The sequence below is a fragment of the Poecilia latipinna genome, unplaced genomic scaffold, assembly GCF_001443285.1.
Source record: "Poecilia latipinna isolate Pla-1442-1.1 unplaced genomic scaffold, P_latipinna-1.0 Scaffold260, whole genome shotgun sequence".
Classification (NCBI taxonomy): domain Eukaryota; kingdom Metazoa; phylum Chordata; class Actinopteri; order Cyprinodontiformes; family Poeciliidae; genus Poecilia; species Poecilia latipinna.
The window spans coordinates 413,702-428,038 of NW_015112876.1; the positions used below are offsets into that span (position 1 = coordinate 413,702).

A 14,337-nucleotide genomic window follows, 5' to 3' on the forward strand; every position below is an offset into this window, starting at 1 on the left:
CCCCCCATGTTCTCATTTCCATTACTATCATAAAATAGCTAACATCCATATATGGAGAGAATAAATTAAAAATAAAAACATCATCAACCTCATTCCAAACAGTCAGATGCACAAAATCTCTCAAAATCATACCTGAAAACTAGAATTTCTCTTTACATTACACAACCTATGGAGAGCACTCTTAAGTTTTAGAAACAAACAAAAATACCATCTATGAACAAGGACATATGATGTTTTAAATATTCTGATGATACAATTTTTATCCCTGCGCTGTATATACAGCCTCCACAACACAGCTATAAGTCTACAGAATCACATGATAAACCACTGGAGGCATCAGATGGCACCATCATATCCTCAAACTCTACCCTCAGTCGCACTGTGTGACAAAATCAATATGTACATGTCATAATGACACAAAACAACAGTAAATTCAATTTCAAAAATCCATTTAAAGAGACAATAATATTTATATAGTGTGTTCTCCTCATAAGAAAAGTAAATGAAAATATCACTAGCTTTTAAATGACTTAACTAGCATTAAAATATTTAAAGATCATTAAAACTGTCCACGTTTGTTTTGAAACCATCACAAGAAAAATATTGAAATATGTCCAACACAACCACAATAAACTACTTTTTTCCTCCATAAATCACTATGATAGTTTATAAAGAAAACATCAACAAAGACTGTCATTCTATCTACAGTTGTTCCACTGGCCTAAGTCCCTGGTACAGAAAGGTAGGGAAAACTTTTTATATAAAAATGATGTGCAAAAAGTTTTTTTTTCTTCTTAGGTCCCTTCCACGGAAAACACTGTAAATATCTGTGTGACCTTAGCTGTTGCCACTGCAAACTCCAAGATTACTGTGCACTTGTGGTGTCTTATCACTTTGTGCATCCATTTTGATTTAAAACAAATTACTGCATTCGCTGAAAAGCCGACACCAAGGTTACCTTGACAAAACTAACTTGAGGTATTATTGCACTTGTTCCTGAACTACGGACCTGTCACCAGCTTGAAGTGGAATGTCTCTTGAGCTCTACCTGCAGAGCAGACACTGCGGACATCAGCACATCCTCCCTTATGTAAGGTCTATCAGAGTTCTACTGTCCTTTCTCAAAAAACCCCTTCTCCTCAGGATTTGAGTAAACATGCATAAACAGTTTTATGCGTAGATCTGTAAACATCCTGCCGATTTTAAAATTCCTGGCAGTAAAGGAGAGCCATGACACGTGGTAGACTAACTACTCTATGCTGCATTCATGTCTCTGAATTAACAGTTTTCTACTCAAGTAGAAATATTCAATAAAATATTAGTGGTATGTAGTTATTTTTCTAATTCTGGCAGATCCCAGATCAGTTGCAGCAATGCATTTAGTTTTAAATCGCTGGTAAAAGATGCTGGTTGCTGAAAATAGCAGGAGCAGCAAGTGACATGATAATTATAATATTAACAATTAACGCTACTAATAGTGTAATCCTAGTAATTAACATTTATATCAGTCCTGACAGAAGGTTCTAATTAGAGATAAATAAAAACGGTGATCGGTGTAACACTACTTTTACTAATGAGTGCTTTGACTCCACATCACTTAATTAGGTTTCTTAAAGTGGGGAATATTTGCTGTCATATGCATGTTGTTTTAGATTGAAATTAAGTAACATGAGTGCAGCATAAAGTCCTGACCAAGCATTGCAGCATATTATTTAACAGATTAAAGTTGAGCATCAAACCTTCTACATGAAAAACTGTTGCTTACCACTAATCCACGCACTTTTATTCTTGTTGCACAAAATCATACTGATTATTTTTTAACAAACTGTTACTATCTGAAAAAGGCTAAATTTTTCAAGATTTTGTATCAAATCTCCAAGCTGTCATTGTCTGCTTTGCTACAGTTGATTTGTGTCCTTGCCTTTGATATAAAAGGAATTTGTGATTTGTTTTAAGTGCACAGACAAGAAAATACACCTAGAATAGTATTGCTTTCCAAATATCCCATGGCCTGTTAGAGGTTCAAACCCAAATATTTGTAAATGTTTAAAAAAAATCCAGTAAAATATACTTAGCATTGGATGTAGCATGAATCACATGGTGCAAACACACACCGGCTCATATGACCTTGCTCATTTGTTTGTCATTTCAAGCGTCATGCACTGACTCACACATTTTGTCCGGAGTGCTGTACAGTGGTCACACACCCACACGTAAAGCTATCAGTTGAGGTGATGCAAAGCAATGAGAGTAAAGTTTTCCCTTTCAGACATATATGCTAACAGAACAATACAACAGTTGTGTGAAGTATCTTGCTTCCTGTCTTCCGCAGAGAGATTAGAGAATGGATGTCAGTTTTATCTTTGCACTTCAGATACTGGAGGTAATTAGTTAATAAATAAAGTCCCTTAAGACTTTACTGACAGCCCATAATCCACTAAAAATGTCACCGGAAAAATAATATTTGACAATATGTGAAAACAGTCAAGCAGTGATGGTTCTTGCATTAATTGAGCCCTGGGGAAGCCTGTCTATCTACACCTCACGTCAAACCCCCACTGCTGGATAGAGTTGTATAGTTTTACTTCTTATGTTCCTTTTCGTAGAACTCTAACAATCCTACTCATTTTGTAAAGCAACCATTAAACAAATTGTGTTTCTAAGAGTTTGTATCAAGGTAGAGTAACACAGTTCAGGTTTTTTAATACTGTAAACTTTACATAAATAGCCTTTTAATTTTGCTCTAGATTGAAAGCTGGGAATCAGACACCAACCAGCATTATTATCAGCATCTGCACTGCCCATTTGACTGTACATGCAGAAATCAATATAAATCTGGTTTGATTAGAACTGACATGCTTTTTTGTAGTTAGGTGCTCCTGACCCCACACAACTCAGTACCCAGTGCCTGGGCATTGAACCATATCACAATTAACAAAACATCCACTGCAGCCATACTCTTATGGGGTTATTGAGGGATATTGAAGTACAGTGGAAAAAAACAGAATTGAGGGTGGCTGTCAGACTTTTTGGTATTTCCTGTTTTAAAAACAGTATTATAAACCCACCGATGATTCCAAACATGTCTAATTGAAGTGACGTAAGAAACTCAAGGCAGCTTTATATCTTCAGTTCCATTGGGTGAATGACACCTTCCTGGAATGGACTGAAGAGACATTGGTGATTTTCTTTCACATTGTTTGTTTACACTCCAAGTCTAAATGGGCCTTCCACCAATCCTACTTCAGCTGACATCCATGTTCTTGTCTAACTCTGAGAAAGACGGAACAAGCAGATTCACATAATATTATATCATTAGTTTAACATCACACACACTCAGAGGTTAAACTAAACATTGTGTCTGTGCAGTTAGACAGTGGTGACTGTCAACAAGGAGCTTGGACACAACATGTCCTCCTGGTTGTCCAACCTGGTCCCATGAGTCAGCAGCTCCTCTACGGTTGTCCAGTCATCCAACAGCTTTCTGTTCCTCAGACGACTCAGCTTCCGTTGACTCAGCTCCAGGACAGTTTTGCATCGCCCCTCAGCAAACGGTCCAACTCCCCTGCTTTCTATTAAGCCTCCGTCTCCTATAGACGCTGCTCCCCGGCTAACAGCTTCTCGTAAAGGTCCGCCTCTGGCCAGCAGCTGTTGCTGCTTTTGCTCCCGAGCCAACAGGAAGTGTTCTCTCCTCTCTGTTCGACTCCAGTAGCGACCCAGCAGCATGTCAGTGTTGTTCTCTTCATCAGTACTCATTCCACTCCGTTCATCTGCCAGCTGATGAGCTCGATCTCTGAGCAACTGGCTCCTTGTGACTCGTGAGGTTGTGTTAGGTCTAGAGCTTGGGTTAGGTTTTGCCTGCAGACCGGAACCGGCATTGTGACTTGAGTTTGCATTTATTTGTCCATTCTTTGCCTCACATTCAGCAGAAGTTCCAACTCCTGTGTGGCCCTCCAAAGTGCTGTAGAGACCTCTACCTCCTCCACCTCCATAGGACTGACGACTGGCCGGCTTTGGCCAGGTGTCGTTGACGTCTCCAGCCTGCAGTGGGAGGACATGACTCTGGAGGTGCTGCTGTTCTCTAGCTCTGCTCCTTTCCAGCTCCAGTTGCCTCTCTCTTTCCTTCTCCTCCTGGAGCTTTGTCTCTCTTTCCCTCTCCATCTCTCTTTCAATTTCTCTTTCCCTTTCAATCTCCTTTTCCTTTTGTAGTTGTCTCTTTTGTTCCAGTTCCCTCTCCATCTCCCTCTCTCTTTCTGCCATCGCTGGCTCAGGCATTAAGCTTCTATCTTGAGTGTGCCACCAGTCATTTTGTGTGATCTGACCACCCGAGTTGTCATAGCATCGCTCACTGGTGTTGGTGCCCCTGACGTGTCCCAAAGCAGCCGGGTGTTGTTGGGGTGATAGGGCCATGCCTGTTGGGTGGGAAGCCATCACACCAGCATCTAGCTCACCTTCCTCTGGCAGGCCTGGTGGAAGGACGTTGTGTGGAGTGACACCTCCACAGTAGTGCAGAGTTGCAGCACAGTAGGAAGGTGATGCTGGGTGGCTGGCCCGGCGGCGGTATTCCTGCGGAGGCGGTCGGTGGTGTAGGGTTCTGCTCCTCCTCAGCATGCCTACTGAGCTTGAACCCTGGTGGTTGTACTGCTGCTGCATGGGTATTTGTGGTCTTCGATGGCTGGAGGGTGTGCTGCAGGTGGAGAGGACTGGGGCATTTATACGTGGGACTGCGGCGTGAGAGGGGTTGAAGAGAGCGCCGCTGCTAGAGCTGTGGCGGTTCAGACAGGGTCGGTCAGCTTTATGGAACTGGACCGATGAAACCCTGGAAATGAAATTGTTCTAGTTAACTGATGCGACAACATGTGCAGCTGAAATCATGTTTCCATACACATCGTAAAAAGACATAGCCATTTCTTTAACTATCACCATCAGCACTGGATCAGAAAGAAAAAAATATATATCAGTTGAAATTACTGACATTTGTATTTGTGAAATTAAAATTAATAAAAGGAATTTCTCTTTAGAAATGAATTTATTTTCTTTAAAATCTGAAGTTTACAGCTGAAGTTTACATACAATTTGAAACTAGATCCCGCTGGCTTTCAACTCCAGCGGGATCTAGTTTTAAATTGTATGTTTTTGTTTTGAAACTGTAAGTTTTTATTTTTTTTATTGTTATGTTGTGTTTTGATGTACAGCACTTTGTATCAGCTGTGGTTGTTTTAAAGTGCTTTACAAATAAAGTTGGTATGGTATGCACTAAGGTCTATGGCTTTAAAGCTGCAGTATGTAACTTTTTGATGAAACTATTACTATGTAGTGACAGTACAAATAATCAGTGAAAGAAACTGAGCTCCTATGCTTTCTCCCAGTTCTCCCAGTGCTAACTAGAAACAACCAATCAGAGCCAGGAGGCGAGTCTTGGTGCTGTCAATCAGACCTCCTTCTGGCTTTGATTGGTTATTTTTTGTCTGGCGTGATGCATTTTTTCAGACAATAGTAGTTCAAGGAGGAGTATGACCATTTGTATGACAGTATGACCGACTAACTGTCTTATACTGTCACAACACAGTGACAGTTTTATCATACACACACATATATATATATTCTTTAAAAAATTTCATACTGCAACTTTAAACAACTTGGGAAAGCTTGTTGCCTGACATTAAGTTAAAAACAAGATATCTGTGGACTTCCAAAAATCTGCATCCTCCTTTGAATTTTCAGATGCCTGAATCTGCACTATTCACCTACTCATAAAATAATTATCAAGAATAAACCCCATGGAAATGTGCAGTCATAATACTATTCAGGAAGGATTCAGATACTTTGTGTTGTGCTGACATAGGCTGAAAGGCTGGTCAGCAAGGAAGAAGCAATTACTCCAAAAGCAACATTAAAAAAGATAGGCTTACTGTTGCACCGAGGGAGCAAAGATCTTAATATTGCCAACCATAACCTGTGCTCTGATGACACTTGAAAATTGATAAAAGTTTCACTGTTACATTTGGAGAAAAAAGCCTGAAGGCACCATCCCATTGGGTGGCACTGTTATGTTGATGGGAGGCAAATTACAAATTATATTGCATCTTGAAGAAAGAGCTTTATATGCAAATATGCAAGCAACATTTCAAGACATGAGCTAAGACATTAAATATTGGGTACAAACATGCCTTCTGACTTCACAAAGACCCTACAAGCATGCCTCTAAATTAGTTACAAAGTGACTTTAAAACAAGAAAGTTACTGTTTTGGCTTAACCTTAACCCACAAAGCCATCATGTTGATCTCTTAAAAACTCATAGAAAATATGTGGACAGAACTCAAATGGTGTGTGCAAACAAGGGGACCTATAAACAGTTCTGTCAGGAGGAATGGGCCAAAATTCTAACGTACTGTTGTTAGAAGCTTAGGAATGGATAGTCAAAACATTTGACTCCAGTCATACAGTTCAAAAGTAATGCTACCAAATACTAAAGAAATACAGGTAAACGTCAGACTTTGACTAAAGTAATACAAAAAACTGTCTTTCATGTAATTCTGGTGTTTGGCAAATGGAAATAAATTTGAATGAGCAGAATAATTCTCAATTGACAGGGCACACATTTTTGATTAATAAAATATATTCTGATCTATTCATTTGGAAAGCAATGCCAGTGTAAATAGAGGGACTCATGAAACATTACATTTAAAATGTGCACAAGTCTTTCCGGTAGGCTCCCTAACACTTATTTAAATACTATGTTACTTTTAAACAAGGCAGCCAATTAACTAATGAATAGTAAAGGAATGTTTTGGTGGTGGACAAAATGAAGTCATGGTTTTGAACACAGGTAACTGAAGGAAAGTTCTATTTTTAAAACAAACACCAAACCGCTGCAAGGCAGGTTGTCCAAAAAATAACTACATGGATGTATGAGCACAGATTTGATATGACAGAATACACAGAGCAAATAAATGCATAAATCTAGCATAGGACTACTGAAAAGTCACGATTATAAATGCTAAAAGAGGTGATTGTGATAGTAATTTATGAAAAGTGTGATGACTCATATATGAAAACTTTTGAATTGGTCAGCAGAAAAAGAAACAAAACAACTGATGGAAACATTGACAGAACCTGACTATTGATATATTTTGGGGTAAAAAGTATGAGTAATTGGTAATTGTAATTATTTACCACTAAGTAATGCTTCAGATGAAGGCAAATACAATACTAAAAACACAAGACTCATTCCTGAAGCCATTCTCACTCTAAGGCAAATTTCTATTGTGAAGTGTCATTTTATGGTTTGAAAAATGGACGCAACACTTTCTACTCTTCTGTGCTTTGTTGAACCAAATTAGAAAGCAAGTTTGACAGAACTGTCCTTTTTGTAGCACATGAGCACTGTTACCAGCCTGTCTTAGGTGTGGGGTTTCAAATGATTTCAATGTGATTCACAATTTAAAAAAAAAATCATAGTGGATAAGACTGTAATTAAGATCAATGTTACTAATCAATGAAATATTTTTCCCAAATTACCTGAAAAGTCCACGAGGCTGGACATCCATGACTGGCCCAGCTCCATCCTCCATCCCATTTTGCAGGTGCTGACATGGGGGCTGCATCGTCAGGGCCTCTGGTATCGACTCGAGCAGCTCTCTGTGGCTCTTGGGGCAGCTGTCACGCCTCTCGCGTCTCTCGCATGGTTCACCCTGATGTTGCATCCTGGCATTGTACAGACGCATCCTCTTCTCTAAGAGCCTTTGGAAGTGCCTGAACTCACCGGTGCTAACACTGTAGAAGCCTGAATCGCTGAGCTCCGAGGAGATGAAAGACTCTGAGGACGGAGAGCCCCCACCTCCGAACCCCCCACACCCAGCAGTGGCAAAGTTCCCATGAGGATGACAGTCTTCCAGACCTCCCTCCTCTGTCTCCAGCCCTGAGAGATCACCCTGATGGAGGGAGCCATCTGTCCAGCCCAGACCACTGTCCAACTCATGGTGAAGGGGCATGTAACCCAATGGCTTCTCCAGGATGAAGTCCTCATCGTCAGTCTACAAGACAAGAGATGCTCATTCTAAAGGACAGTTCACAAACAGGCAAATCAGAAGCTAAAAATAACTGCATGTTGCATGTGTAGTTCCTCAATACAAACTGGATGAGTTTGTGGAACAATAGGATGCCAAAAACTCAGAAAGATTGTTTTGTTGTTTTAGTAAAGCAAAAAGGTCTCCAAAATCTAAGAATTACTCCAACAATCAACATGTTTAGACATGTTTAGACTCCTTGTGTTGTCTAATCTCCAGCCTATAAATTCTTGCAAATTTCTTTGTTCTTGTTTTAAAGTAATTATATTTAAAATTTCTTAAAGTACCAGTTCATTGTTGTCACACAGTTAAAAATGAACAGGGCAGTTGCTGAAGGTTTTAATTGCATCTCACACTCCAAAGCAGTGGAATCAGTTCTCAGGGGCCATGTTTTAATTCTTCCCCTAATTCAACACACCTGAATCAAATGGTAGTTCAACAGCAGGATTCTGGAGAACTTTATGACATGCTGCGATATTGGTTTTGGAATAGAATGGAGACTGTGAGTAGAAAATGTCACTAAAAAAGGTAAGATTGCAGATACCTGGCTGTGGCAGGTTGTTGGTTCATCTAAGTCAGGATTGCAACATCCCATCAGGCAATTCTTCCTTTTTTGTCGACGTCTGGCGAGTTCGAGATCCTAAAGAATTTATGCAGTGGAAAATTGGAAATAATTAATGGAATAAACATAACAAGTACTTTTCTAGGCTTATTTGACTACGTAACACTTTCATACATTATTTCTAAAAACCTCTTCAAGAAATATTTAATCAGAATTCTCTTTTTCTATGAAAACATTGAGTAAAAAAGCTAATAGCCAATATAAAATTGTAGCTTGAAGTCCAGCAAACCGTGGTGGTATAAGGTATTGATTCAAATGACCTGTACATATGCGTACCACGCTTTGTTTTTTTTTGTGTGTGAATAGGTTTTAAGACCACGTCTTTCCTCCACTCACCAGTCATGTGTTACTGTGTTTTGGTCTAATAAATAAAATCCCAGTTATACACACCAACATTTGTGATACTTTTGCAAGGTGCTGTAGAAGATTTCCAACATTGCTTTGATTTCTTTTTATTTTATCCAAGCTGATAAAATGCAGCATATATTCACATCAATGTTTATTTCTTGGAGCTTTTTTTTTTATTGTTCACCTCACCTGATGGTTGATTTCCACAGTGTCCCGTGGTGAGCTAGACATATAGCTGTACCGTCCTCCATCACAGTGATCTTGTGGCAGAGACAGATGGCCATAATAATGTCTGAGAAAAAACAAGATGAACATTTTAGCAGCTTTTGAGACAATTATGTATGTTTTATGAAAGCTGTGGTTAAAGCCTATAAAATGAAACCCAAAACAATCAAACAGTCCTAAATAAATTTAAATGCCAGAGCTTCTGCAATCACAGGATAATAGAGACTAATCTGCTCTGAGTGTTTACGTGTGATTTACATAACTAGTACCCAAATATTTTGCAAAAACTTCAAATATCTTATTGGATATCTTAATCAAAGTGATTGGTGGTTGTCATTCAGTGAAATAAAGTCATTTAAAGCATAATAAATAAGTCATAATTTAACAGCTCTTTATAGAAATGTTTTACTAACATGCAGGCCATTAATTCATTACATATGTTGTGTAGGCCTGTCACAATAATACACAATAATTCATAAATCAATTGATTGCATGATAAATTAAAATAAGCTCAATAACTTCCATTGGTATAAATTATCTCTTTTTTTCCTCTATTTCTACCAAAAACTGGATGATAAAAGTTTTCAGTTTGGTGCTTTGGTGTCAACAAACCTTTACTTTGAAGGACAATTTTATTTACAAAGACTTCAAAATTAATTGTATTTGTTGTTTTATTTATTTAGTCTTCCAGTTCCAGTGTTAAATGTTCATTAGAATTTAAAGTTCACTGACCTTTTAGAATGTGATCTGGCATTATTATTTTTTGCCATTACCATTATATTACTTAAAAATAGTTTCAAAACAGCAATATTATCGTTTATCACGATAATTTCTGGAGCAATTTATCACAGGCCTACCTGTCTGGGTAGGAGGGGCTAGATGTGTTAATTCCTGCCCCCCTCATTGGAAGAGGTAGGTTGAGGTGCTGCAGGTTGAGCGGCAGGGGTTCCCAGGATCCCCTGTCTCCCTCATTGCCCCGCCTCCTCTGGCCCTTGATTTGCAAGGTGATGGGGCGCTGACTCGCAGCAATAATCCTCAAAGCATCCCGCTGGCTTAGGTGTGCTAGACTCCGCCCGCTCATCTGAGTCAAGTGAACAAACACAGATAGGATATTATGGTGGAATGTACATGGCCTTTCCTGGAGGATGATATTATCATTTTTGCTTCAACCAGGGATACACATGAATTAAACTCCAATTGTCACTCTTTTTTTATGATAAATTTGCTATGGATTTATCATAAAACATGAGTTTTAATCTCTGCAACATTTAACTTTAGCAGAATCAGAAGTCACATCATCAAAACGATAGTCATCAGTTATTTGAATGCATGAGGTTGACTGGGTTAGGAAATGTATTTGGCATGTCGTTTTTATGCCCTCATATTATGTCACTAAATAAATCAATAACTTTTCTTTAAAGTTTTCCACAGGAGCACTTTTTTCTCAGTGTCTGACAAACGAACAACATTTGCTCTGCTCTGCTCTATTTCCTCTTCATATGAGTTATTTAAATTACGCATCTGCCACATGTCTGCCTTTACCTTGAAATGACTTTTCACTAACTACCCACTAAGCAATAGCCCTGAGGCCAAATATAGATTTCATTTAGACATCAGTTGAAGTTAAACTTATGCAATCCTGATTTAGATTCATATATGTATTTTAGACTGAAACTGTCTGGTTTAAAAGTAAACTAAAAATTAAAAGGATAAAAACGAAATGTCTGGAAATCCACATGGAAAAAATATTAGGAAGCATGAACTGGAACTTAAAGAATCTAATTTGATTAAATTTCATTGGGAAGCTCAAAAACTAAATTAAACTCCACATTTACAGTGTGGGGTATATATGAGGATAACAAAAATAATATCAGAGGACTGTAAAAAAACTGAATGTTGAAAATTAAGTGAATGAAAACCAATAAACATTTCTTCAATAAAAACAGCAGTGATTGGAATCTTAACTCAGTTTTTCTCTTTTTGAGCTTCCAGTTCAGCAAGCAGAGATTTATGTAACAAAACTAACAGATCTTCATGCCAAGATATCCTGTACAGCGTGCCAGTCTTTCTTTTAAGAAACATTTTTAAATATAATTACATAACTAAATGCTAATTTGGAGGCTCAGACAGGAATAGTTGACAAGTACAGAAGCCAGAATGTAATGCTTTCTACTCTCATGCAGGTTGATTGTAAATCTGGAGGTTTAGAGTCCTTGTCAAATGGCATTTTGACTAAAAATCTGGAGGTTTTTAGTAAAAAAACCTCCAGATTTTTTTTGATAATTGTTGTGTTCAAACCATTATCTTAATGGTTTGAACACAATACATGTTGTAAACTGGCAAATGGCGTTTTGATTAAAAATCTGGATTTTTTTTTTTTCAAAATCTCTTTCTCTTTCTTACTGTTTATTCAATGTCACATGCTTTAAAGCACTTTGAAATGCCTTGCTGCTGAAATGTGCTGTACAAATAAAATTTGATTGATTGATTGTTTTGAATAACATATTGAGTAAACTTGAGGGAGTCATGACTAATCACATGAGTAAAACTATTCAACACAAAGACAGTGCTGCAAAAATAATAGTTGCCCCTACTTTGAGGGGTCAAACTCTGGAAGGTTTGACCCCTCAAACAGTGATTCTGAAAAAAGATGGGAAAAGAAAAAAATATATAAGTGACCTACAATACTTAGAGAATCAGTTTAGGCCAGAAAATGTACAGCCAGTTGCCTCAGTAAAGGAACAGTAAGATCTTACCTGTAGTTGAATTATAGAATGTGCTAAAGCTATGCTACAATATCTTTGATAGCACCACCTAAGTGAGTGCCAACACATCCATATATGGCATTGCTTTTGGTACATTTTGCTCCCAAAGCCAATTAAAATTGTTGCTGCTGTATGCAATATTTGTCTATATCATTTTGAGAATGTTATAGGTAAAATACCCTGCATTTCTGCAATCAGTTTGTTCTAGACTCAAAGATGAAGGCAGAATAAATCCGATAACTGCATGTTGCACATCACAGTTCTGTGTGTGTGAATCAAGTAAAGGAATCAAGTAAAGGTCAGAATCAAGTAAAGGAAAATATGAGATGATTCTTGCATATTTTTTTTCCAAAAAAGGACAAAAAACTCTGAGAAACTGCACAGATGCTTAATCCTCCATTTATCTTCCAAAAATTTTTGACTTCTGTGTGTTGTCTTCACACAATGTAAATACTAATCTTGGCAGTTCCCATTGAAATTATGTGAACTTGGACTTCATAACAAATTTATCCCAGGAACAACTGCTATGAACAGAGTGGGGAATACAGCTTAGCTAATGACCAGATGCTGCTCAGTGGCATCATGGGAATCACTGAGGAATTATTCCAGTTCGGTCATGGATTGTGGGAATCCAGCATCCATCGACGCCTCTGTGCATTTTTTGGAATGCAAGCTGCCATTTTGAAGGCAGCATTCATTCCATCATCCTTTTCTTTACTATTATCTTAATGGTTTGAACGCAATACATGTTGCAAACTGGCAAAATCATAAGACACAACTGGGCAGCAAGATTCTGCTTCTCTCTGACAGATGGTTGGATTAGGGACACCTGGGCAGCCACACCATGTTCATCAAACATGACAAATATGAGTATGTCTCTGTAGGTCTGCAGTGAGGTGTGTTACTTCTGAAAAGGGGCATAACCCTTATTCTGCTTGCTACATATCAGTGCATGCAGCTCAAAAGCCATCGAATTAGACGCATGAACAGCATTGTTAACTCCAGTGCATCAGAACCATGAGTCACCCTCCGCTACATTCAGCTACACACAGACACACACACACGCGTACACGCACACACACAACATGCATACAGCGTGAGCAAAGGAGCACAAAATGGCACCTGTATGTAAAGACGGCGGATGGCAGCAGGATGAGTGGGATTCTTTTGAAGGTGCCAGTGACACAAATGAGACAAAATCTAACATAACTTTGTAAAGAAATGGCATGAACAACTTAACATTGTGTTTAATTGTCTCACATTCAAATGCAAAATCCTGCAGAAATCCCAATGCCTACTTTGAGTCTCATTAAATACACACATACTGACACATCCACAAGCAAAAAGCACAAGCACTGGTGACTCCATTTTATCTAATTCAAATGAGAGCTAATTAAAAATACACAGCAGGATTTCTAGCAGTCAGACAGTTTTTTAATGGCTTACCGTTTGGTCACCCATCCATGGTCCAGAGAGCCAACAGCCCATCTCCACAGCAACAGAAGGCAGCTGCCGAGGGTTTTGGTAAAATCAGCGGCTCTGCTGGTTCCCTTCAGCAGATCGCCTCTTCTGCCTCCTCCTCTTCCTCCGCCTTGCAATCTCTCTCTTTCTTTCTTTTATTCTCTCTCTCTCTCTCTAATCACAGTGCCTTTTCCCCTCAGCTTTTATCCTCAGCTTCTGTTTCCCCACACTTTCATTCAAGCAGGACCTCTTGTTTTCCATCTGTTTCTTCAACATCTCTTGCCACATCTCCTTCAAAAACTGCTTGAAATTTCAACATTCTGCACACAAACAGAGGCACGACATGCATGCATGGCAGCGCTGCAGTCATAAAAAAAAATATGCGCAGGCTGACAGTGCGTTCAGAGATGGAGAGGGAAACACACAGCCAGGATGCTGTCTGATTGGTGTCCTTTAAAGAGTCATCAGCCAATCACATGCACTGTTCTCCTTGTGGAGGTTTTCCTCTGTGTCTGAAACTCCTCAGCAAAGCTTCATGCAAGAGGCAGCCTCCACTGCAGTGATACACTCGGCAGCAGGGGAAACACGCTATCAAACTATCCATCTTCTAGCTGCTCAGCTAGGATCTCCCCCTAGCAGATGCATGCTGGGAGATGGAGTGAAGGCATTGTGGCTCTTTCTTGCGTATCGGAATCAACCCGAAAGATGTTCTACTTTGACAAGTTTATTAATCTGAGTTTTGAAACAAACTTAAAAGAGGATGCTCAGTCCCTATCTTAGGCATTTTTTTCAGACTTTCGTTTGTATCAAATTCTCAAGTACAAGAGCAACAACACATTTTCACAA

General features: G+C 38.8%; 1 protein-coding gene across 1 annotated transcript; it reads right to left on the bottom strand.

Moving 5' to 3' along the window:
- Positions 1-535: 535 nt before the first annotated feature.
- LOC106947893 (uncharacterized) lies at positions 536-13,897 on the bottom strand. Its single transcript, XM_015033200.1, has 6 exons — positions 13,477-13,897; positions 10,123-10,346; positions 9,230-9,332; positions 8,615-8,710; positions 7,523-8,037; positions 536-4,819 (listed from the first exon to the last, which is right to left on the bottom strand). Exons 1-6 carry the CDS (start codon positions 13,516-13,518, stop codon positions 3,370-3,372), a joined length of 2,430 nt encoding a protein of 809 aa, XP_014888686.1. The 5' UTR covers positions 13,519-13,897; the 3' UTR covers positions 536-3,369.
- Positions 13,898-14,337: the final 440 nt, after the last annotated feature.

What these genes read in the sequence shown, in the direction of transcription:
- LOC106947893 (XM_015033200.1), bottom strand. Translation starts at nt 13,518, where the DNA reads ATGGGCTGTTGGCTCTCTGGACCATGGATGGGTGACCAAACG. An exon ending in CTGTGGAAATCAACCATCAG is followed by an intron (nt 8,711 to 9,229) that starts GTGAGGTGAACA and finishes TAAATTCTTTAG; the next exon opens with GATCTCGAACTCGCCAGACG. An exon ending in CAGCCTCGTGGACTTTTCAG is followed by an intron (nt 4,820 to 7,522) that starts GTAATTTGGGAA and finishes TTTCATTTCCAG; the next exon opens with GGTTTCATCGGTCCAGTTCC.